The sequence below is a fragment of the Silene latifolia genome, chromosome 9 (assembly GCF_048544455.1).
Source record: "Silene latifolia isolate original U9 population chromosome 9, ASM4854445v1, whole genome shotgun sequence".
Taxonomy (NCBI): domain Eukaryota; kingdom Viridiplantae; phylum Streptophyta; class Magnoliopsida; order Caryophyllales; family Caryophyllaceae; genus Silene; species Silene latifolia.
In genome coordinates, this window is record NC_133534.1 from 45,274,123 (window position 1) to 45,299,280 (window position 25,158).

The following is a 25,158-nucleotide window of genomic DNA, read 5'->3' on the forward strand; positions in this document are numbered from 1 at the left end:
TTATCACACTAGTTATCAAAGTTCAAACCGCGTCACTATGGTAAACAAATCACCAAAAACACTTGTTGTCAAACTCAAGTATATGGATTAAGGCACAAATCCAAATCTATAAATCTATAAATCTTATTGAAAGGCTAAGCTAAAATGCCAATTTAAAGCCACGTAGACTAATTAAATGCCACGTCAAATTAAGAAATGCCACCTCGCATTTTCAAAACCCCATGTCATCACCTACACAAAATTCACCTCTTATCAGCTCCTACCGACAACGAAATACATCAAGCTTACCCGCCATTTCTTAATCCCGCGTTCTTACCTTTTTAATTTCCTCTTCTTTCAGCCAAGCAACATCAACCAACCACTGCCTACACAACCTTAAAAAAAAAAACGTTTCCCCCAATTTCACATTATACGGTTGCCGGTAATGGCCAGTTCTCGGAATCCCTTTGGCGCGGTCCATTACCGATTAAATCCGGCCCATGGCCCCAGACAAGGATCGGCAGGTGCTTCTTCTATGCGGTGTTGGTGGCGGTTCTGGAATATGTACGGCTTTAAATTTATTGCGCCTTTTCAACCCCCTTCTTACGGTTATTAACTCATACATTCATGACACTTACTTGTCATCTGTTTGCCTCCCCAAATGGATTACCCCATATGATTAAATTTTGGGTCTTAAAGCATTTTCCTTTGGAAACATTTCACAAACCTAACTACAAACCTCAATCAATTATCGGAAACTAGACAAGCAGGTGGTCTTCTGATTGTGTTTATTCTTAATCGGAACTTTAATTTGCAGTATTTGGATTTAATTGCGTCTATTTATTGGAGTTAATTGTGAGTGATTCGTTTCGTGTATGAGCTATCGCTGCTTTAGTAGTGTTTGCGAATTCCTCTACTGTGGTTTATCTAGAACTGATGTTGCTATTTAGTTTGCTGTATTTAGATGTGATTTGGCCTACATATTTAAGTTAATTGTGCATTATTTGTTCCGTTTATGATCTACCGTTCGTTTAGTTGCGTTTGCGATTTTTTGAATTGTGCTTTATCTCCAACTAATGAATGATGATGCTATCCGTTACTTTCTCCGACTGATTTCTGCGGTTTGTTGTTCTGAACATTTATTTCCGTTTTATGTTCTTAACTTGCATAGGTCAGCAGCCTTATATCTTCATAATTCATGAGAGAAGCTCTATGCACATTGATAGTGATGTACGTATGTGGTTTGGTTGAAAAGAAATACTCCCCCTGTCCCGGTTATTTGTTGTCCTTTTCCATTTTTGAGTGTCCGAGTCATTTGTTGTCCTTTCTATTTTAAGAATGAACTTAATGAGTAATTTGATCATTCTCATTTAATTTGTTCCACTTGTCATTTGGTTATTGGCCTTAGTCATGTCTATATAAAATTCAATTGTTATTAGGTGATACTTGCAAACTAAAAAATTTTGTTCAGGTCTTTCCTCCAGCAAATATCCGTATTGTTGGCCTCCAGCAAAAATGTTGTTCGGGTCATCCCAAACATCTCACGGCTGGCAGTGTTGATGAGTGACAACGCAAGTGCGCCTCTTTTGCCCCCTTTTTACTTTGTTGTTCAGCATGCCAACTGTAAACAATTTGTTCTTATTTATCATATTCCGGGCTGCAGGACTCACCCATCTGTCCCTCTGAAAACGGGCCATTCTACGGGTACGTCAAGCCTTCCACCATTGACGGAATCCGCTGATGACAACCCTCAGACCAGTTTGGTCCAGCCAAATACTAATCCACGTAAGAGAGGACGTCCACGCAGGCCAACAAGTGTTGACAAACCTGTTTCGAGTGCTAGCGTGCCACAAGTGGTTTTCACAGCCGATAGCAATATAAGTGGTAAAATTTCTCAACTTTATTTATGTCTTGCAATTTACGAACTACACAAAATGTTTTAGGCTCTGTTTGGCGAACAGCAGAAGCAGATTCATGATAGCGGATAACGTTAGCAGAATACGGTTAGTATATTTTAGTAGCAGGTTTGAGTGTTTGACTATAAAATTAAATTAGCAGAATTAGAATATGGTGTTTGGTAATTAGCAGATTATAGGATAATTAGAATGGATTTATGAATAAACTGAATATGCTAATACAATATGCTGCTATTAGCAGCATATTCAAAAATAGAAGATTCCGACCAATATGCCATCAGAATACGCCGTTTACCAAACACATGAAAATAGTAGATTGCTTGGTCAATCTACTAATTAGGCCGAAATCTACTAACTTTGCTCAATATGTTGTTTACCAAACACAGCCTTAAATTCTTTTGAATCATATAAACCAGGTGCAGGGTACACCTCTGAATCCATGCATGAACAACCCCCTGCTGCACCGGTTATGGACCCGACTTCAAGTACGCTATACTTTATTGTTTGTCTACTTTTTGTCACCAGCTCCATAGTAAAGTTTTAAATAGTTTTTCTGATTTTACGTAACAAATTTTTTTGGTGTTGCTTTAATTAAACAGACAGTGCTCACGTGGAGTTGAGTTATCGCCAAAAAGGTCGACCACGCAAGGCTACAAATTTTTGAAACTCGAAACTCAACCTTGCCACTCCGAGACCAACAATGTTAGATGTGAAGACAACATGAGGTATAATTTCCTTGAATGAACTTTCCTAGAATGTACTTTTTGATCGACTGTAACCTTAATATTTGTGTTATTCATATTAAAAAAAGCAGCTGGAACCGCAACTGAAAGTATGGACAACACCGTGACAACGAGCACCCCAACTTCAAGTACATTTTATTAGTTTCTATATAGATAGATAGATAGATAATGGAAGGCTGAGTCCGGCAAAAAAAAAAAAAGATACGGGTTACTTCTAATATTTAAAAACAAAGGGGAAAAAGTAAGAAGTAAATATTAGACCAACATACAATTGGGCCTGAAAAATTGACACCCAAACCGGTCCAAACACAGACGACAACAAAGGATTTGGGACGGGAACCCAAACGAGAAACCAAAAACAAAAAAACCCGTGAATTCCACGGGTCCCAAAACTAGTTAAATTATTAAAACCCCATCATGTATATTGTTCGTTCGAAAATTTCGCTAAGCTTATAATCATCACAAATGCCATAAACGAGAAATTTCAACAATTTAATTAATTCTTAAGATTAAATGAAACGAAATCACATAATCTTTACAAAACGCTAAACAAATTAGCTATTACCCTTACAATATTGGCTAAACACATTAGCAACCACCATGTATTTACCCGTTTTTACAAATTACCACCACGTATTTGCATTTTTACAAATAACATCCAATATTTACCGTATATTCCCCAACCACCACCGTATTTTAGCCCCGAACACCATATTTCTTATTTTCCGTTTCGTTAAGTGACGACGTAGTCATAATACCCAAATTACCCTTCTATGCTACGGAGTACAACATTAATTACTCCAAATACATTTTACTTTGTTTGCATAATTCAATTACCCTAAATTCCCAAATTAAATCACTGTTCCAATTCTATTGATTATTTGGGGTATTCGTTATATCTCCCTAAATCATTGAAACGATTTCCAGGACATATTCTACTCTTTATCCATGTACTTGATCAATCAGGTGACATCCACGCTTTCACCCCAATTATTTCTGTTTCTCTCTTGCTACCTTCGAAATATCACGCTCCCCTGCTTCATAAAACACACTAATATTTCTTAAGCACCACATTTCATGGACTTTGGTGTAGCAAGTTTTGATGGGTTTTCCATAGTCATAAAAAAAACTGTTACCCAAGATTTTTCACCCTCTAAACTTACTAAACTAATCAATGATTTTCACCCTCTAACCGCCTTCATCTTAAACATTCCTCCTTTGTTCTTTCTGATAAACTACAAGAGCAGAATATATTGAGTGCTTATAATGTTGATGTAGAGAGCAAGCCCTCTATTGATTTCATTCAAAAAAATTCAGATCTGGAATATGGTGACCATGATTTCAAGGAGGAAGTTGAGGAGCTGCTACAAATGGGTTCCGACGATGATGTTAATAACCGATTATTTGGGGTATTAGTCATGAACAACATTAATCACAAACTTAAATTTTCAATAAGCGATTGAATTTGGGGAGAGATAAGGGATTTGGTGATTTAGGGTTAAGGGAAATAAATGAAATATGTTTTGGGGATTAATTAATGTGAAGATAGGAGGGTAATCTGGGTATTTCACTTAAATCTTCACTTAGTGAGACGGAAAATAAGAAAAACGATGCTCGGAACGAAAATACGGTGGTGGTTGGAGAATATACGGTAAATGTTGAGTGTTATTTGTAAAAATGCAAATACGTGGTGGTAATTTGTAAAAAAGAGCAAATACATGGTGGTAATTTATAATTTTTCCCGAAAAATAATATCACTCAGATATTACACAAATACTATGCAAAACAAATTTGCACGTTGTAAAAAAAACTTGATCATAACAAATATGATAGTTTATGAATTATTGATACACAACTAATATGTTTCAATTCCTTCTATCTCCAGTTCATAGACTATACATCTGAGGTAGTACCTCTTATTGTTTTTTCTGAGTTTTATTTTAAAGTTTTTGAGTTATGCTTTAGTATAAAGATTTTGAGCACATTTACTAAAACATTACACTAAAAAAATATAATATTGCTCAAAAACTATATTTATAAATGGTAATATGCTCAGAAAAAATGTGTATATGCTCAAAAACTACAAGGTCTGAGGTACTACCTCAAATGCGTAATCCTTTTTCTCTTCTATCTCTCATGTAAAAACTAATTTTACACGTTACTATATATCACTAAGATATAACAGGTTCTCTTATGTAAAACGAATTTACAAGTACAAGTACATCACAAAGATATACACCATTTATGTAAAACAAAATTACATAAACTAATAATCTAATATATCACAAAGATATAAGTCATTTCGTAAAACAAATTTACAAGAACCGTCATATCACAAAGATATAAGTTATTTCGTAAAACAAATGTACAATAATTATTATATCACTAAGATATAAGCCTTGTATGTAAGTTATAAAATCTCACCAACAACAAATGTCAATAAGATATTTATTTTTCTATGTAATACAAAATTACACAATTTCACAAGATAAAATAAACAAAACGGATTAGTAAGTTCCAACTTTATCTTGCAAAACACAATATAGAGATAGTAATGAGTAGCATATACTAAATTGAACACGGAGTCGAATAATAGTATTTCTCATACCCATAAATCTGCTAGCCAAAATGCTTAAAACAAGAAATGTCACTGAGACAACTAAAATTTACAAACAAGGACAAATTTACGTGACTTGTAAAATATCACTTAGATATTTACCATTTACACGTAAAACAAGTTTTATGAAACATATTCATAAAATATAATTAATATCACGAAAGATATCATTATCCACATAAAACAAATTTACATGGTCCAAACACAAATATATAAGCGGAGTATGAAACACATTCATAAAATATCGGGTATAACTAAAATCATATAAAACAAATTTATATGATCCTAGTTCAACTTTGTGTGAGACACATTCACACACTTATAAAACTAGCTAAACAAATTAGCATTACTTTTAACATCACTAAGATATGCGAATATAGATATGTAAAATTACGGTCTTATATTGTGCAATTCGCCGCAACAACCAAATATGGAGAATAACCGTATAAGGAATAGCATTTTATCATACTAAAATGTGGGTTAAGAAAATTTTTGGGCTAATTCAATGTACTATGCAACACATGCTGACATACCCAACATCCAACTAGTAGACTAGCAAATGAAATAACATTGCTATAAAAGAAAAATGCTAACCCTTTGAAAGAAAATTTGTACAACATACCCAAGAATTGATTTTCCTTTCAATTAAATAATAATAAGATGCACATCTCAATGATTCTAAGATATAGGATAAGAACAAAACAATGACTAAGAGAGAACTGAGAAGTACTAAAACCATACATAAAAAATAAAGGGATATTCTCTCGTGTACCCCCGAACTTTTTCGTTTTCTATGGTGTACCCTCGTTTTTTGCAAAAAAAACTTTGACCGACAATAATTCTCTGTTACGAGTTCAGAAAACGGTAATTTTTTTTTTCAAACCAATTATCTCGTCAAGGCCTTCAATTTGAAAAAAAAATTCACCGCTTTTTGAACTCGTATCCGGTAGTTATGGTTGGTCAAACATTTTTTAACGAATAAACTTTGACCGACCATAAATCCCAACTACAAGTTGAGACGTCGGTGAATTTTTTTTTCAAACGGAAGACCTCTTAAAGACAGTCAATTTGGAAAAAAAGTTTATCGTATTCTGAACTTGTAGCCAAGAGTTATTGACGGTCAAAGTTTTTTTGCATGAAAAGAAGGGTATATCATAGAAAATGAAAAAGCTGAGGGGTACACGAGAGAATATCCCAAAAAGAAAAAAAAAACAACACAGTCCTCTTCCTCTTCCATGAAAATTCTAAGAAAATGAAATTGGAAACACATCCCTTTATTCATCACCATTTCACCTCCATTAAAAAATTGAAGAACCTATCTCCATTTATTCATTAGAAACAACAATTCGAAAAACGTTTCACACAGAATCATATCCGAAGCAACCGCCGCGCCTCCAAAATCGAGGCATATACCATCCATGTTCCACCCAGATAAGAATGACCACCGCCATCACTCAGATCGGCGCCGGAAAAAACTACTGAGCCGACTTACGTGCTCAACGCGCCATGACCGATGTCGGTGCGTGACACACACGCGCCTCTGTTCGGCATCAGATGGTGGTCCACCGCAGCAGATGGTGGTTCGTGACACACACGAAGCCTGATTATGACTAGGGCTATATGCGACAGTTGTGAAGACTGAAGAAAGAAAACGGGTAAGAGTCCATTTACAAATAGAGGTAACAAGAAAAACATGGCTGTAATTATTATAGTAAATTCAACATATGAATTAATCAAAACATGTAATTCAACATATGAATCAGATATGTAAACATTATTTATGAAATCAACATATGAGTCATAGATATCAGTTTACAAAAAAAAAAACAGGGGCTGTCGGACATGATAAAAAAAACGAATTGATTTTAATCATGTTATTTAGAGTCGGGACAGAAGCCAAAACACGATCGGCTCTGATACCACTGTTAGAAATATGCGTACCTTAATAGCGGAATATGTACGATGATCGACGTGCCGCTTTCTGTCCACGAAACCGAAACCGAAACCGAGATCGGTGGCTACTAGAGTCACCGGATATATTCACACCTCAAGTTCCAAAAGCACAAATGACGGTGGCTTTGTTGTGATTGTTTGTTACTGTTTTGTGTTATTGGTGTTGTATATATAATTCACACCGAATTACCATATTTATAGGCACTTAAAATAGGAGTTACGGGGAGATGAGGAGAAATAATGACCATTAAAACTGATTTAATGGCTCATTATCTCACCTTATTTACAGCCATAATAACACAATATTGACTCCTTGTAATAGCCACAATGAAGTGGCCGTTCAACTCAAAATTCAATAGCATATTCCACGACCAGACCCAACCCGATATTTTTGCGGCTTAAAAAAAACCTGAATCGAACCGATGACGACCCGTACTCCGACAAACTCGATATGACGCGACTCAAACTTGACCTGACTCGATTCCACCCCTATACCATGACCACATAAAAGTAGTCCATCGGAGATATAACAGTTCATAGACTATACATCTGAGGTAGTACTCTTATTGTTTATTTTCTGAGTTTTATTTTAAAGTTTTTGAGTTCTGCTTTAGTATAAAGTTTTTGAGCACATTTACTAAAACATTACACTAAAAAAATATAATATTGCTCAAAAACTATATTTATAAAGGAAGAATTGACAAGAATAATCCCACCTTTGCTCAGTCTTCCCAAAATAGTCCCACCTTTTGATAATCCGAAAATAATCCCAACTTTATAGAGTATCTTCTCAAAATAAGTCCTTACCTGTTAATAACCCACAATAGGAGGTAATAGTGTAACACTTTTATATCATTTATATTTCCTAATTAAGTAAATCAAAATTGTCCCACCTTTCCCTCCCTCATTATTCTTGTTCTTTATTTGTGTTCTTCAGCATTGTCAAACTGACCAAAACTTCCATTCTTTTTTCGTTTTTCTTCTTTTCCTCGCTTGTTCATGTTCTTGTTGTTCATATCCATTCCTCCAGTTTCTTATACAAATCTCCGTATCTTTAAACTTTTTTTTCTAACTACAATTTGTTAAACTTAATTGCAATAATAGAAGAAGGAACAAAGTGTGGTAAAAAAAAGCTTCCTTTTTGAGCAATTAATAACTATAGTCCAGATAATTGTGATCAAAATCAAAAATTTAAGCTATTAATTGCCTTAGTTATTATGAAATCACTTCAAAATTAGTATTTTTAAATAAGTTAAAAAAATGTGTGAATTTTGATGTTTATCATACTATCTTAAGACGTCTGAAACAAAATTTTCGAAATATCATAAAGAATGAACTGTGCAACAGTGGCAAACTACTGTATAAGTTTGAGAAAACAAAGAAAAGGGAGAAAAGTAACAATAGTTAGTAGAGGAATTTATGTATAATTAATAAAAATACAAAAATTAAAAGTATTACCTTTTATTGTAGGTTACTAAAAAGTAACGACTTATTTTGAGAAGATACTATACAAAGTTGGGACTATTTTCGGATTATCAAAAGGTAGGACTATTTTGGGAAGACTAAGCAAAGGTGGGATTATTCTTGTCAATTCTTCCTATTTATAAATGGTAATATACTCAGAAAAAATGTGTATATGCTCAAAAACTACAAAGTCTGAGGTACTACCTCAAATGCGTAATCTTTTTTCTCGAGATATAACACCAAATATATTAAAAATGTAGAATGATAGTAATATTTCAAAAATATACGTGGCCAAATAACTAAACTACTATATTTGGATTATTTCTGAACTATCTCAACAAAGCGAGATGAACAAAAAAACTACTCATGCATCAGAATGACAAGAAATGAAATCTGATTTAAGACAAAATTAGTATACTACTATAATTGTTTAATGAAAATTCCTTAATTAGAATCCCAAAATTCCAAAAATAGGAACACCACACCTTAAGTGCGAGTTAGTCTCCCAACAAAAAATGAGTAAATGACAAATGTCATCAAAAATTAACTATCTCCACGTGATTAGTCTAAGTTGTTAGTTATTTGCTTAAAATTAGATCTCTTACTTGCTCAAAATTTGTTATAAATATTACCACATTTTAACTCAAAATCACAAATCATTAAACATTAATTCATTCTTCCTTTAAAACCTCACTTAATTAAACCAAACTCCATAACATTCTCATTTCAATCAAATATTAACAATCATACATATATACCTCTTAATTTTCTTCTAATGATTGTTTAGTTTAATTGTAATCAAACAAAGATCATGGCTAACTTGGAGGATATCAAGAAGGAGAATGTCGACCTAGTATGATCTTTCATTCCTTTTTACATTACACTTTCCGTCCCAAAATGTTCACTGGCAATGTTGTTGTCACGAAATCATATGTCGCATTTTCCAAGATAATACGACAACAAATCATATGTCACAATCGTAAAATTTTGACGGGTTAAATATGTTAAATAATACGAAATATATGAAAATATAATACAATTTTGTTTGTTATTAACAAAGATGCATGTTATGTAAACAGGAGACAATTCCAGTGGATGAAGTATTTGTGCAGCTTAAATGCTCAAGAGAAGGACTTTCGACTCATGAAGGAGAAAATAGGCTTGTCATTTTTGGAAGGAACAAGCTTGAGGAGAAGAAGGCATACATTCCCTCTTTCCCTCTCTTTTATTTTTTTCCTTCATTCCTTTAGTTGAGTTTTTGTGTCCAAATACCGTCTCTCGGTGTTGAACAATACCGGGGTAAAACAACATTCGTTCTACCCCTTACCGCCTTTTTTAAGGTGTGAAATTCTTTTTTTCCTTTGTTTTTACGAAGATGGTGCTCATAATACTGATTTCGGGTTGAATTGAAAATATGAAACAGGAAAGCAAGTTTTTAAAATTTCTAGGATTTATGTGGAATCCATTATCATGGGTTATGGAGATGGCTGCTATCATGGCTATTGCATTGGCTAATGGAGGGGTAAAATTACATTTCCTCTCTTACAGAAACCATCATTTCTAATATTTTTGCTTAATCTTATTGAATTATAATGTTTTAAATGCAGGGGAAACCTACAGATTGGCAAGATTTTGTGGGAATCATCACATTGTTAATCATCAACTCGACTATTAGTTTTATTGAAGAAAACAATGCAGGAAATGCTGCTGCAGCACTGATGGCAGGTCTTGCGCCAAAGACCAAAGTATGTGATTCACTTTCCATATTTTCAACACTTCATATTTTATTATAATGCGTCTATGAAACTAAAGAGATGGTATATATGGTTTAGGTGCTAAGAGACGGGAAATGGAGTGAAGAAGATGCAGAAATTCTGGTTCCTGGAGACATAATCAGCATCAAACTTGGAGACATAGTCCCTGCTGATGCGCGTCTCTTAGAAGGAGATCCCCTTAAGATTGACCAATCTGCCCTCACTGGAGAGTCCTTGCCGGTTAACAAGAACCCTGGTGATGAAGTCTTCTCTGGATCCACTTGCAAACAAGGTGAAATCGAGGCTATTGTTATAGCTACTGGAGTTCATACCTTCTTTGGTAAGGCTGCTCACCTTGTTGACAGCACTAACCAAGTAGGTCACTTCCAGAAGGTACGAGTCTCTTTCTTTCCTGATAATAATGCGTTTTCTGAGACCCTTCTATACAAATATTATGGCCTAGACCAGATCGTAGTACTAACTGACATGAACTTGGGTGCAATTGTTCGTGCAGGTTTTGACAGCCATCGGAAACTTCTGTATAGTGTCAATTGCAGTTGGGATCTTGATAGAGTTAATCGTGATGTACCCAATTCAGCACAGGAGGTACAGAGATGGAATTGACAATTTGTTGGTGTTGCTCATTGGTGGAATCCCAATTGCTATGCCAACAGTCTTGTCAGTGACGATGGCAATTGGATCACATCGTCTTTCACAGCAGGGTGCCATCACTAAGAGGATGACCGCCATTGAAGAAATGGCTGGTATGGATGTGCTGTGCAGTGACAAGACGGGAACTCTCACTCTTAACAAGCTCACTGTTGACAAAACCATGATTGAGGTTTGGAACACATTTGCATCAGAATTGCGCATGCAACACCTTTTACATTTAATAACACATATAAATTCAACTTTCAGGCATTTACTCCCGATGTTGACAAGGAGACTGCAGTTTTGTATGCTGCTAGGGCTTCTCGTGTAGAAAACCAAGATGCTATTGATGCTTGCATTGTAGGAAATCTAGCAGATCCTAAAGAGGTGAACTTTTTTTTCTTCTGGGAAATCCGTCGGTATTAGAAAATCTATATGACAGTAAGAACTTGACAGCAAAATGACTTGCTTGCAGGCTAGAGCAGGAATCACTGAAGTACACTTCTTGCCTTTCAACCCTGTCGAAAAACGTACTGCAATAACATACTATGATAGTAAGGGAGATTGGTATCGCGTAAGCAAGGGAGCTCCTGAGCAGATAATTGAGCTCTGCAACCTTAGTCCTGATGTAAAGAGCAAGGCTCATGCCATCATCGATGGTTTCGCTGACCGTGGTCTTAGGTCTCTTGGTGTCGCTCTTCAGGTAAACCTGCCTGCATCAGAAAGACAAAAGAACTATCCTTAATCCCTTTGCACCTTAATGCAAATTTTAATATATGGTTTCTTTAAATGACAGACAATTCCCGAAAAGACCAAGGAAAGTCCAGGGGGACCATGGAAATTCATTGCTCTATTGCCTCTCTTTGACCCACCAAGGCATGACAGTGCAGAGACTATCAGACGTGCATTGAGCCTTGGCGTGAACGTGAAGATGATCACTGGTGACCAATTGGCCATTGGTAAAGAGACGGGTCGTAGGCTTGGCATGGGGACTAACATGTACCCTTCATCCTCTTTACTTGGTCAACATAAGGATGAAAGCATAGCTGCCATACCAGTTGAAGAGCTTATTGAGAAGGCTGATGGTTTCGCAGGAGTCTTCCCAGGTATATCAATTACTAAAACTACAATTATTCTGTGCCACCAAAATCAAAATACTAATGTTGATTTAAATACACACAGAGCACAAGTATGAGATAGTAAAGAAATTGCAAGAAAGAAAGCACATTTGCGGTATGACAGGAGATGGTGTGAATGACGCACCAGCCTTGAAAAAGGCAGACATTGGTATCGCTGTCGATGATGCAACTGATGCAGCTCGAAGTGCATCGGACATCGTCCTGACCGAGCCAGGATTAAGTGTGATCATAAGTGCTGTTTTAACTAGCCGAGCCATCTTCCAAAGAATGAAGAACTACACCATTTATGCAGTTTCCATCACTATCAGGATAGTCATAGGGTTCATGCTCATTGCTCTCATTTGGAAGTTTGATTTCTCTCCTTTCATGGTTCTTATCATTGCTGTACTCAATGATGGAACTATAATGACCATCTCTAAGGATCGAGTCAAGCCGTCCCCTACCCCGGATTCTTGGAAGCTCAAGGAGATCTTTGCCACTGGTGTTGTCCTTGGCACTTACCTTGCTCTCATGACTGTCGTTTTCTTCTGGCTTGTTCATGACTCGGACTTTTTCACAGTAAGTAGATGATCTATACCCTAAAAAATTGGGTACGGTTGTGTCAAATTTTGATAAGTCTACTTACCACAATTCCATTTTGTGTTGAATGGCAGCAACGCTTTGGAGTAAGAAGTATCAGGGAAAATGACAAAGAGATAATGGCAGCCATATACCTACAAGTGAGCATAGTGAGTCAAGCCCTAATCTTTGTGACACGCTCAAGAAGCTGGTCCTTCATTGAACGCCCTGGTCTCTTGCTAGTGTTTGCCTTTTTTCTAGCGCAACTGGTGAGTAAAAGGATTAAGTTCCTTATTTTCCCAAAGTAATCTCTATAACACAAGACGATTAAGTATTAATTAATCTGAACTTGGTTTGATCAGATTGCGACAATTATCGCGGTGTATGCAAACTGGGGATTTGCACATATTACAGGAATCGGATGGGGATGGGCTGGTGTGATCTGGTTATACAGTATTGTCTTCTACTTTCCCTTGGATATCTTAAAGTTCATCATTAGATACACACTAACTGGCAAAGCTTGGGACAACCTCATTGAGAAAAGGGTAAGTACTACACATACAACGGTCTCACACAAGCGTCGTAGGATGTTTTATTGGACTGTTTTATTTGACAACTTTCTGGAATTATAGATTGCATTTACAAGCAAAAAGGATTATGGAAGAGGTGAAAGAGAAGCACAATGGGCTACTGCTCAACGCACCCTGCACGGGCTCAACCATCCTACATCCTCGAACATCTTAGGTGACAGCAACAACTACAGGGAGTTGTCTGAAATAGCTGAGCAGGCCAAGAGACGTGCTGAGATTGCAAGGTAAATTTATGCCTAACCCGAAATTTACTCCTAAATTCTGGTTGTTTCGAGAGGAGGAAAAATTTCCCTAGAAAAAAAATGTGCTTTCTTCGTTCTAGGGGAAGAAAAATGATCCTTCTTTACCTCTGTTTCATCAGGTCAATCGTGCAGAAAGCACAGGAAGGACATTTACCTTCCCCTGAAAAATAATCACATTTTGCTGACAGAAAAAAAAAAAAATGTGTAATAAAACTTGAAAAATATATGATCAGGTTGAGGGAACTTCACACACTGAAAGGGCATGTAGAATCTGTTGTGAAGCTGAAAGGACTCGACATCGACACTATTCAACAGCATTACACAGTTTAAGGCAAAAGCAAGAATCCGCAGTGAACTTCTACAAGGCATATTGTGAAGTTGATGCATGGGATAAGATCATAAAAGATGAAGAAATAAGAAGAAGAAAAAAAACGAAAAATTCCAAAAGCATCTTGATGCAAGAAAGAATCAATGGCAATAAACCGGCCGGCCAAGGAAACTTCAGTCGGAGAAAATCCATGGTTCGGGGAAGCTAGGGCGCCATAGACGGGTCATAAGACTGTACTATCTTATCAAAAAAACACCAAAAACATAAGACTAGTTTTATTGTGAGTCTTGCATAAATGTAACAATGTTCCCATCTCTTAATGAAAGAAGCCTTATTTGTTTTCCAACTATTTATGTCATCTTTCTTCTATGTCCAAATATCTCTTGCAACCATGTATGTACAATGCTAAAATACGACCCGTACTCTGTAACTCTATCGTTCCCAAACAACCCGATGTATCTATCGGTTACAGGCACAAATCCGCACAATATTGAAACTTATGAGAAGAGCTTACAAAATCTAGTTCAAGAGAGCTGGACAGGCACACAAATCAAGGGTTCAATTCAATAAATAGCCGCAGGCCACATGCTCACATATCAGACATGCTAAAAATTTAGGGCTGAGCAAAAAATCCGATTATCTAAACTGATCCGATATCCGATCCGAATTCGATTCGAATTTTTGGATATCCGAACCGAAAGTTAAGTTTGGTTTGGATATTGATCCGAAATCTTTGGTTTTGGTTTGGATATGGATATTAGAATTAAAACATTTAGATATCCGATCCGATCCGAAACTATATTTTTCTAGTATAAAATTTTATTTGATACAACAACTTAATTAATGTAAAATATTTGAGAAATAACTAAGTGGTACTTAAATTTTATGTCGAGAACATTGGAGTAAGAATATTAAAGAAAATCATCATGTAAAACTATGAATATAATCGTGTTTCAAACTTAATTTTAAAGTAAATTCAAAAATATGGATATCCGATGGATATCCGCATCCGATCCGATTATTTTGGATACCCGAATATTGGATATCCGAAACATTTGGTTTGGATATTGGATATCTAATTTCAGGATTTTTAATATGGATATCCGATCCGAACTAGCACTTTGGATTGGATATCCGATCCGTACTCTGCCCCAGCTTAAATATCCCCCCAACTAATATTCAGAAGACAATCTACATCATGTTGTGAAATATAGAGTTGGGAGAATTATGGAGAGAAGGTAGAGAGAAAGTAAGGGAGACAAAAACTGTATTCTTATTTCATTATGAAGGATATATATACAATACAATGGGAGAAGGTTTCCATAAGACAATATATTCTAGAGTATTCTAAGATATGGACATCCATATAATAATATTTCGTAACACTCCCCCTTGGATGTCCATTACTGAAGAAAATGCCTCGTTAAAAACCTTCCTAGAAAAACCCTGTGGGAAAAACACTAGTGAAGGAAAAGAGTACACTAATCTTCAAACACGCATAATAATTGCTGCCTCGTTAAAACCTTTCCATGGAAAACCCAGTGGGACAAAACCATGGATAAGGAAAAAGAGTACAGCGCGTGTCAACTCCCCCTGATGATTACATAACTTGATAAATCTTGAAATGAACCATGCTTTGGCATAACTTCTCGAACGTTGAATAAAATCCATTGTAGATTTGTAGTTGATAAACTTGATATCTCCAAATCCTTGATAATTTCAATCTTCATATTTCTTTAATTCTCACAATCTAGGTGTAGTCATTTGTGATGACTCTTGAATCTTCATTTCAAATAATATTTTTCACAATAGTGATAGGGAACTTCTTGATAGATGACATAACATTATAGGTTAAGAATAACTCATCTTAATAATCATAGCGTATCAATGCGCTTATTGTGCTACCTCGTTAAAAACCTTGCTAGGAAAAACCCATTGGGACAAAAAAAAAACTAGTCGAAGGGAAAAAGAGTGTAGCCATCATTCCATAATTCCTTATTTTAAGGAGAATCAATCCGATAATTATTGAATAAATCATCCAATACTTTTGAACACTTTTCTTTGCTAAACCACATATGTATGAATTGGCATTCTCATTGTAGACTTTGACTACATTATTTTCCAATCGTTATGATACTTCTAGACCATAAACTAATTTCACATGTTTAGCATGAAGCTCATTTAAATCATAATTTTCATATGCTCAAACTTCAGGTTGAGACAATAACAATTTTAAATAAACTCTATAAGAGTTTTGATGTTCCATTTTAGAACTAATCACGATTCTTTCAATCGTATTGTAGAGGTTTATATATTTCATCAAGAGTTTTCAATAACTCAATTGATCAACCATTAACAATTGATGATCATATTTATAAGAGGCTCCTACAGGGAGTTTTCCACAAAGGAGTAGATCATAATATATTTCTCCTTTCCAACATTATCCATTCAAAATTATATTATGAAACATGTGGATGCATATGATATGAAACTAAGTTCTAAATGACATATGCTAACAAATATACAATAATAATAAATTAAATATTAAAACTAATATGCAATGATAAACTTACTCTCTATATGCACATGATGCTGACTCAAAATGCAAACTGTACAGTTTTCTTTTTCAATATTCATAATTTAAATTGACTTCAAGTCAATAACTGGACATCTAGTCCATGAGCTCATTTATAATCATAGATTATATGTCGACAATCAAAATGGACTTACTTATAAGATCCCCATTTTCTAGTCCATTAATTTTCGCGCGCAAATGCATATCGGTTCTTTAATTATATCGATATAATTTCAACATCTCATGATATTGTCAGTACTGAATCAGTGATATCTGAATATATTTGGTACCATTCCTTTTCTATATAGGCCATCTATTATCATTCAGATATTTATGTCTCTTCCGGGACATCCAAATTTCTTTACTCCATAGGAGTACCAACTGCCCAAACTTGCCATTTTCTTATTACTAGAAATATGTGAACCGATATGACTCTCACACTATATTTCACGTGTGCTTTATTGTTCAATTTGGCAAGATCTAATATTTCATTACATATATTTTCTATGACTAATGTATAGCTCGCTATACCACATATAGGGCTAAACTGTCTATAATTAAATCATAGATTTTAATGTAACATATTACTTTTTGATAAGGTGAATAAAGTGGTATCATAATACATCTTCATAACCAAATGAATACCGTCATTTCTAATAGCGTGAACCTCTACTTGATGTATTTCATATTGAAAACAAACCACTGAACTTCAGGTTCAGCTGGGGATAATTTACTTGTTTGTTTTTACCAACTTTTCCTTATCATTCTCCCCCTAAGGTGGTAAAAACCATAACCACCTTAGATCTTAATTTCTCATATCACCGATGAGAATTTATATGGGCATTTTTGTACATTAATAAAATCTTTTGGGGAGTAGCATATAATGCAGTTGGATTCTAAATGTGCTGAATTACAATGCTCTTTTCGGAGACTAACGATTCCATATAATAATCAAACTGTGATCTCCAATATTAAATATACTCAGTCTTCGTGTAATGTCTTGCCTTTAATAAATTTACACGAGAGAGTTTTCAGCACTTATGTTTTCCGTAGGATAAACTTCAGGTTTATCAAAACGGGTATAATAAGAACCCGAGATGGCCTTACTATGTCACATCTGAATTATTTCATGTCAACTTTCTAAGAATCCGGCCAGATAAATGATGTGACATTGGACATAACAAGTGTCTCATATATGTAGGCAAGACTGATCAATGTTCCTTCGGGGAACATAACTATATTACTGTTTTGAAAGTGAGATTATCTCTCTAACATTCCATGATATTATGATAATCGTGTATACTTCTGGTATATAAAACTTCTATTTATGGAACCAATATACATTTTGTCATTATTTTTTCAAAAACTCAAAATGATAAATAATTTGTATGACTATGCACATGAACAAGCAATAACATTAAAACGATATTAATGCAAGTTTATTATAATAACATTAATGAGATCTTATTACCCATAAAAATCATTTAATCAACATATAAATTCATACCTACTAGGAATCTCGCAAACATAACTTTATATTCCTTAATTCATACGAGTTGATTCAAGAAAAAAATAACTCGGAACCCATCATCAATAACAAATAAATACCATCATCACATGCGTGGGGCAATCAACTAATCACGTAATACACATGAAATGGTTACTAACTTTGTAATTTTGCGAGAGTACAACTTATGGTGATTAGGTTTAGTAATGTATGCATACTTAACTATACTCGACTACAAAATCATCTTATATAACGAATGATAAACATGTATTGGACAAGACTAGTTTTGAAGTATACGTAAGCAACCATCTTAATTTACTCAACTAAAAGTCATGAAGCCATGCACACATACCAAGATAAAATAAGACTGACACATACAAGATTATTAGAACTAATCAGGTCAATTACACGGCTACAAGTGATCCACATCATATTCATTCGCTATAATTTGTGATTAGAGACCTTTGTAAACCACTAAAACATGAACAAGATGGACAAGGATATGCAAGGATATACATATCGTATGTACGTATGTACGAGTAATGAATGCTTTTCGCGAGAACAAGAACCATTACGCATAAATTTAAATAGTAATAATTTCAAACATTATGAATTTCGGGCCATAATGTGCTTATCAAAATTTTCACTTGTATATCTTTTCTTCCTTTCTCATATCGAAATTTTTGCATATGTGAGTCTAATATTCTCACATGACTTTTCATGAGATATTCACTTTCATGAGATATTTTTCATTTCTTTCAATGAACGAATTTGGCTCAATAAGGCCACATCATTAAGCTCAATTGAGGCTTTTTACTTGGCTCATCAAATGCCACATTATTAGGCTCAATTAAGGCCGCAATATTAGGCTTATCATAACGCCATATTCTCGATCTCTGTTACATACAGAGTCTTTATGAAATGTCACATTCACTTCAAGGAATGGATCAAATTTCATATCTCATTATACTGTTCAACATCAAGTGAACAAATATCAATTCGCAAATAAATTTGTATTTCAAAAAGACTGCTTTAAACTCATTTGTGGTTTTAAAAAAAACAGTTGTGTACTTCTGGTCACTAGCATATACACGTGGACTTCTGGACACTTACACTTATACAATATGAAAATATTGTACTGATGAGACGGTGTTAAAATTATTACACACCTTTAAAACTTTGAACTTCAGGTCAAAGTTATAATATGGACATATCTCTCATCTTTATAAAATATATATCTTTATAAAATATATCTTTCGGAACTTCAGGTCCAGAAATTATATGATATGTCCTTTCTCAAAACTTGTTTAGAACTTCAGGTCTAAAATTATATGTACATTATATAAGACTAATGTATTAATTACATACACCATTATAAAATCTATATAAGTGGACTATAGAACTAAACAATAGTAATCGATAATTCATGATATAAAACAACACAAAATCTCATTGAAGACGGACACTATCCGTCACAAGCTGAAGACGGATAGTGCCCCTCTCACAAGATGCATATGGCAATATGTATGGGTGCTCCATTTTCCCTCCCACTTGCCAACCCACTTGCTTTATTGTGAGAGGTCTTCAGCTTGTGACGGATATTGTCCGTCACAAGCAAGACGCTTTGATAAAACAATGTATCCCATTATAAACTCCTTCATATGAGAATACGGAAACAATAGTAGTTATAGTGAATTTCTACACATGTGCAAGATTTAGAAAAACAAGGATTTAGATAGTAGTATAATTTAGTCATTGCCACTAGCGAATTTACGATATTGGTTTTTAATATCTATCCATTATTCTACGGCATTAACTTAAAATCTATCGAATTTTATATTGATTTTCATAAGCGGACATAACAAATTAACATAGTAAATTCATAACCACGCGGTTAGCACAAAAACAGAATTAAAGAATCGAATAGTGACGATTATTCATAGAGGTAACGATTTTGGTGTATAACGGAAACATACCTTGATTAGCGGAAAAAAAAAAATAATTAGATTTGATATAAACCTCCATATTATCAGATCTAAAGTAGGTTATGTCCGATGTAGAAATAATAATAAGGATGGCTAGAGACTCGTGCTGATAACGTGTTGTGAAATATAGAGTTGGGAGAATTATGGAGAGAAGGTAGAGAGAAAGTAAGGGAGACAAAAACTGTATTCTTATTTCATTATGAAGGATATATATACAATACAATGGGAGAAGGTTTCCATAAGACAATATATTCTAGAGTATTCTAAGATATGGACATCCATATTAATATTTCGTAACACATCAATGTCCAGTTTATCACTACGGTCATTGAAAGCCTAATCTTGATTTTTTTATGCTACGAGAGCAGCTAATATTACCTCAAATACGGTCAATAAAATCCCTTCAAACCGTATACATCTATTCCTAGTAAAATGTCACGACCCAAATTTAATAGAACTCGGATAAGTCGGGCTGGCTCACAAATCGAGGCTTCCCATTGGAAATTTATTTCCCTCCATAAATCTCTTTAGTAGGAGCTGGTTGCAAGACTTGCAACGACAACAAATGGTAGAAATCTACTCAACTACTTTGTTTCCAGTCTTTATTTCTGGGCTTCACTCTGCAGCCAACTTGTGAAGACCATACCTATTGAAATTCTAAACTACAGCTATACATTATTCTACAACCTTTCAGTTTTCACATTAAACCCGGTTATCCGAGGTACACAAGTAATGGAGTTCATCAATTCATATAAATAGCACAGGGAACAAGCAAAAGAGATGGTAAAAACCCGAAAACTAGTGAAATAAAATGAAAGGAAATATAGTGATACAATTAGTTATAGCATTGCTTTTCATCAGTTCAACCTTCATTGATGCCAGGACACTGACAAAAACAAGAAAGGGTAAAGTACATAGAAAAAAAGGGGGTAGTAGTAGTAGTAGTAGAGCTAAAAAAGGTGGTAAGAGTAGTCATAAACCTCTACATAAGGGCGGTGGAAAGACGGGTGGGGGCGGGGGTGGAGATTCCAACTGTGATCCGCTTTATCAGTATCTCTTTGGTAGCTGTGGGCAATGGCCATTCAACCCGTCTTCACCGGATGATCCGTTTCAGCCTAGACCGAGGCCTTCACCACCTGTAGTCCCGCCATTGCCACCTATTACCCCTTCTCCGCCTGTTGCGAGTCCGCCTTTGCTACCTTATCCACCACCTCCAATTGAAACTCCTCCCCCTCCGCTTGTTCCACCTATTTTACCACCACCACCACCACCTCTAGTGCCTTCACCACCATTTGCTCCTTTAGTACCTTCTCCACCACCATTTGCATCACCGCCTCCAATAGTCTCTCCCCCTTCATTGGTCTCACCACCACCTCCATTGGTTTCACCACCACCTCCACTGGTCTCACCCCCACCTCCACTATTTTCACCGCCACCTCCATTGTTTTCACCACCCCCACCTCCACTATTTTCACCGCCACCTCCATTGTTTTCACCACCTCCTCCACTGGTTTCACCACCCCCACCACCAGATCCAATTCCTTCCCCTCCGCCACCAATCCCTATATCACCACCTCCGCCATCACCGATTCTTCCACCACCAGTTGCATCACCGCCGCCGCCTGTCTTCCCGCCACCAATTGCATCACCACCACCACCATCAACACCAATCCCATTATCGCCACCACCACCGATACTGCCACCACCAGTTGCCTCACCACCACCATCACCAATCTTTCCACCACCAGTTGCCTCACCACCACCCACACCGGTTCTTCCACCACCAGTTGCCTCACCACCACCGATCCCCTCATCACCTCCACCAACACCAATAATTCCTGCATCACCACCGCCAATCCCCATCCCCTTTTCACCACCACCGACACCAATTGTCCCATTTACATCACCACCACCAACGCCAATCCCTATATTACCACCACCACCACCAACGCCAATAGTTCCCTTCACATCACCACCTCCAACACCAGTAGTTCCATTTGCATCACCACCTCCAACACCAATCCCTCTATTACCACCACCAACGCCAGCAGTTCCCTTTGCATCACCACCACCAACACCAGTATTTCCTTTTTTGTCACCGCCACTAACACCAGTATTTCCTTTTTTGTCACCGCCACCAACACCAGTCATTCCATTTTTGTCACCTCCACCGACGCCGATCCCTTTACTACCTCCACAAGCACCAATCCTTCCACCACAATTTTCACCACCGGTTATACCTTCTTCAACACCACCCACACCAATCACAGTATTACCACCACCTACACCCACCTTGGTTCCAACACCACCAATTCCTTCACCAACACAAGTTACCATCCTTCTATCCCCACCGCCAACACCTATTCTTTCAGCGCCCAAAGGTATTTTCACACCATAAATGAAAACCATATCATCATGATTAATTACATTGCCCTTTTATTCCACACAACTAACAACCAATTTCACTTCCACTACCTAAAAACAAAAAGAAAAAAAAAGTAAAAAATACATATTTTGCAACTTTGCACCACCACCAGTCCGCCACCAATACCAGCCCCTTTCCCGTGATGTCTTCCACCTTAACCATGTTACTTATCGCGATTCGGTGGCGAGTTTTCATATACACTGTTGGTTCTAGTAATTTGTCCAAAACCAAGAGCTATTCGAGCATAAGTTCTTTGTATTCTCATGCTAATGATATACCTTCACGGGTTTCACCTGGCTTCACTTGTTTCAAGAGATGGTGTTTCCTGCACATCAATTCAGCAAATATCTAAAATGAGGAAAGCGATTTGTAAGCTTAGCTTGATTATAAATATGTTCTCTGTTTGTAAGCTTAGCTTGATTATAAATATGTTCTCTGTTTGTAAGCTTAGCTTGATTATAAATATGTTCTCGGTTAAATCACCATTAATTTTATAATATCAAAGAACTTAAGTATTAGAACAATTGTGCTTCCTTTGGCAACTGCAGAAAGTCTCCAACTTGATTTTGCTTAGCAGGAAGAAATTAAGAAATTGGTTCAGATCAAACAGGCAAATGATTGCCTCCATGCCAAATAGAAATATTGAGCATCCATAAATACTTCCGTTAATATACTAAACATACGTATATCAGCAAAAATACGTCAAGCATTACAGTCGTCGTCAGTATCGATGATAAAGACTTAGTCCCTAAAATAATTATAGGGCTCCTATTATCCCACCCACTCTCTACTCTAGATGACAATCCGGTCGTCTAAGAGCAACAAATCTGACCTTCGGAAACCCAAATTGGACATTTAATAAGCCCATGAAAACAAAAGAAAAAAAAAATGCATTTGCCATGAACAATACAGAAGCACCTATAGAAGCATAAAAAAAAAAAAAAAAACCAACAGACAGCAAAAGCTTTTACTCACAGAAACTAACTTGATTATCACCTTTATCCTCCATGGTTTTATCTCCACCACCCGCCCTAGAACGTTTTACATCTATGGCTCCAGCAGTCTAATTTTTGTTACCACTAACATTGTTACCCCAACCTTCGTTTGCCTAATCTCCACCGTCAGACCTAGAACTCCCGCGTTCAGCGCCATTGCGTCTTACAGCATTCCACTAAACAGCTCAACAGCTTACAGAATCAAATAAGTTACATCTCACTTTCACCTCTATGATAGCTCAACATTATACCTCAAACGTAATGTTTGTTTTTAGACAACCTCTTCTTAATTCTTGAAACATTTACACTCTCCCATGCATCAAATATTTTCTTTCTCATAGACCAGTAAAACTTTCCCAAATCCCAAGTAGCTGAAGTAAGTAAACACTAATAGAGCATGTTGTGGTACAGAATGCCAAGGAATCCTATCCTTAATCCCTAAACATACAAAGTTAAAAAGACTCGGAGTTGAAAAATGCCGGCGTGCACTAACTCAAATCCCTAAACTCAAAAATATATGACGTCTAAAAAAACGCCGTATAAAATCAGCATAACACACCAGGATGGCGCTTCAGATGCCAGTATTTTATTAGTTTTTCTGTCAAAAAACTCGGAGTTAACGGTAGCATTTTTTAGTTCTGTACGTCTATTATCCCTTCGCCACTGGGAATAGGGCAACAGCTTAAATCAAGATGTACTCCAACTTCGAATGATCACCCAAAAGAAAAAGGATGCTCACTCATCAAAAAATTCCACATAATTATAAGCCATAAACCAGCTTAAGGGCAAGTTACGTTGAGAAATCGAATGCAACAATCTATCCACATTGCCCATAGCATAGAATTCAAGGGTTGACAACTTTTACAAAACCCAATGAATACTCAATGCTAAACATAAATTTCGAGTTCTCCAACCCCAACTGAGCAACGGGTCCATCCAAAATGACCTTAATTTTGTGCTATAGCGCCTGAACATGACCAATTCCATTTGTCAGACATGAATTACCTCAGTTAATGGTAAAACAACACAAACATCATGAACAAGCTCAAAATCAACAGTAAGTCTCCCTTAAAACGGGTCAAATATCAACCCCACTTGAGCATATAAGACAACTCTGTTGCTTTTTCCTATGCATTATGTTTTTGTCTAATCGATACTACTTGACCCGTCTTAAGCTTAAGTCGGACACACCTGACACCCGTCTTAAATGAGAATTTGTGCTCAACATAATATTCCTAAAAAATATAACTAAGGGTAAAAGGCGACAAGATTACACAACAATCAACAAGAAGCTCATGACATTAATTTGTAATGTAACAAAAATGAAGTACCTTGACACTATTGGGGTTCGAACCCAAGTGGCGGAGACCCTCTGAAGCGTCGCAATCATGCTGGCAGTGGCAGATGTGGAAGCAGCAGAAGTGGGTGGTCGGGATATGGGGTTTCTTGACTTCTTCGTTGTGTCAATGCTTGCTAGTTGCTACTCTAGTAAGTTCGAGCAAGTTTGGGTCCGTACCGAAAAATAGACCGAACCGAATCGGACCAGACCCGAATTGCATTCTTTTAGGTCGTCTTTGATCCTTTTTGTCGGTTTCAGTCTTTAGTCCACTGGTTCAAGACCGGCTAATTAAGTACGGATCCAATGAAATAAATCTTCAAGTTTTCACTAAAGATAAGCAAAAAAATTGATATCTGAACCAAAGCCGATACCCTCTCCAAATATGATCTGAAATGTTG

At 36.1% G+C, this 25,158-nt stretch overlaps 2 protein-coding genes across 4 annotated transcripts; one reads left to right on the forward strand and one right to left on the reverse strand.

The window, feature by feature from the left end:
• The first annotated feature begins 263 nt into the window (after nt 1-263).
• LOC141599686 (plasma membrane ATPase-like) lies at nt 264-14,280 on the forward strand. Of its 3 annotated transcripts, none has more exons than XM_074419779.1 (18): nt 264-543; nt 1,451-1,554; nt 1,643-1,863; nt 2,312-2,380; nt 2,495-2,620; nt 9,752-9,871; nt 10,096-10,194; nt 10,280-10,417; nt 10,505-10,819; nt 10,941-11,267; nt 11,345-11,464; nt 11,553-11,780; nt 11,874-12,183; nt 12,260-12,774; nt 12,870-13,043; nt 13,137-13,319; nt 13,407-13,588; nt 13,840-14,280. In XM_074419779.1, exons 7-18 carry the CDS (start codon nt 10,126-10,128, stop codon nt 13,934-13,936), a joined length of 2,658 nt encoding a protein of 885 aa, XP_074275880.1. In that variant the 5' UTR covers nt 264-543; nt 1,451-1,554; nt 1,643-1,863; nt 2,312-2,380; nt 2,495-2,620; nt 9,752-9,871; nt 10,096-10,125; the 3' UTR covers nt 13,937-14,280. The 3 variants fall into 3 exon arrangements, with proteins under 3 accessions (XP_074275880.1, XP_074275881.1, XP_074275879.1); XM_074419780.1 differs by lacking the exon at nt 264-543 and adding an exon at nt 620-749; XM_074419778.1 differs by lacking the exons at nt 264-543; nt 1,451-1,554; nt 1,643-1,863; nt 2,312-2,380; nt 2,495-2,620 and adding an exon at nt 9,323-9,525.
• A 6,502-nt stretch (nt 14,281-20,782) lies between these two features.
• On the reverse strand, nt 20,783-24,914 carry LOC141599687 (uncharacterized). Its single transcript, XM_074419781.1, has 3 exons — nt 24,753-24,914; nt 22,705-22,751; nt 20,783-22,476 (listed from the first exon to the last, which is right to left on the reverse strand). The coding sequence occupies exon 3, from the start codon at nt 22,408-22,410 to the stop codon at nt 21,202-21,204; it is 1,209 nt and encodes a 402-aa protein (XP_074275882.1). The 5' UTR covers nt 22,411-22,476; nt 22,705-22,751; nt 24,753-24,914; the 3' UTR covers nt 20,783-21,201.
• Nucleotides 24,915-25,158: the final 244 nt, after the last annotated feature.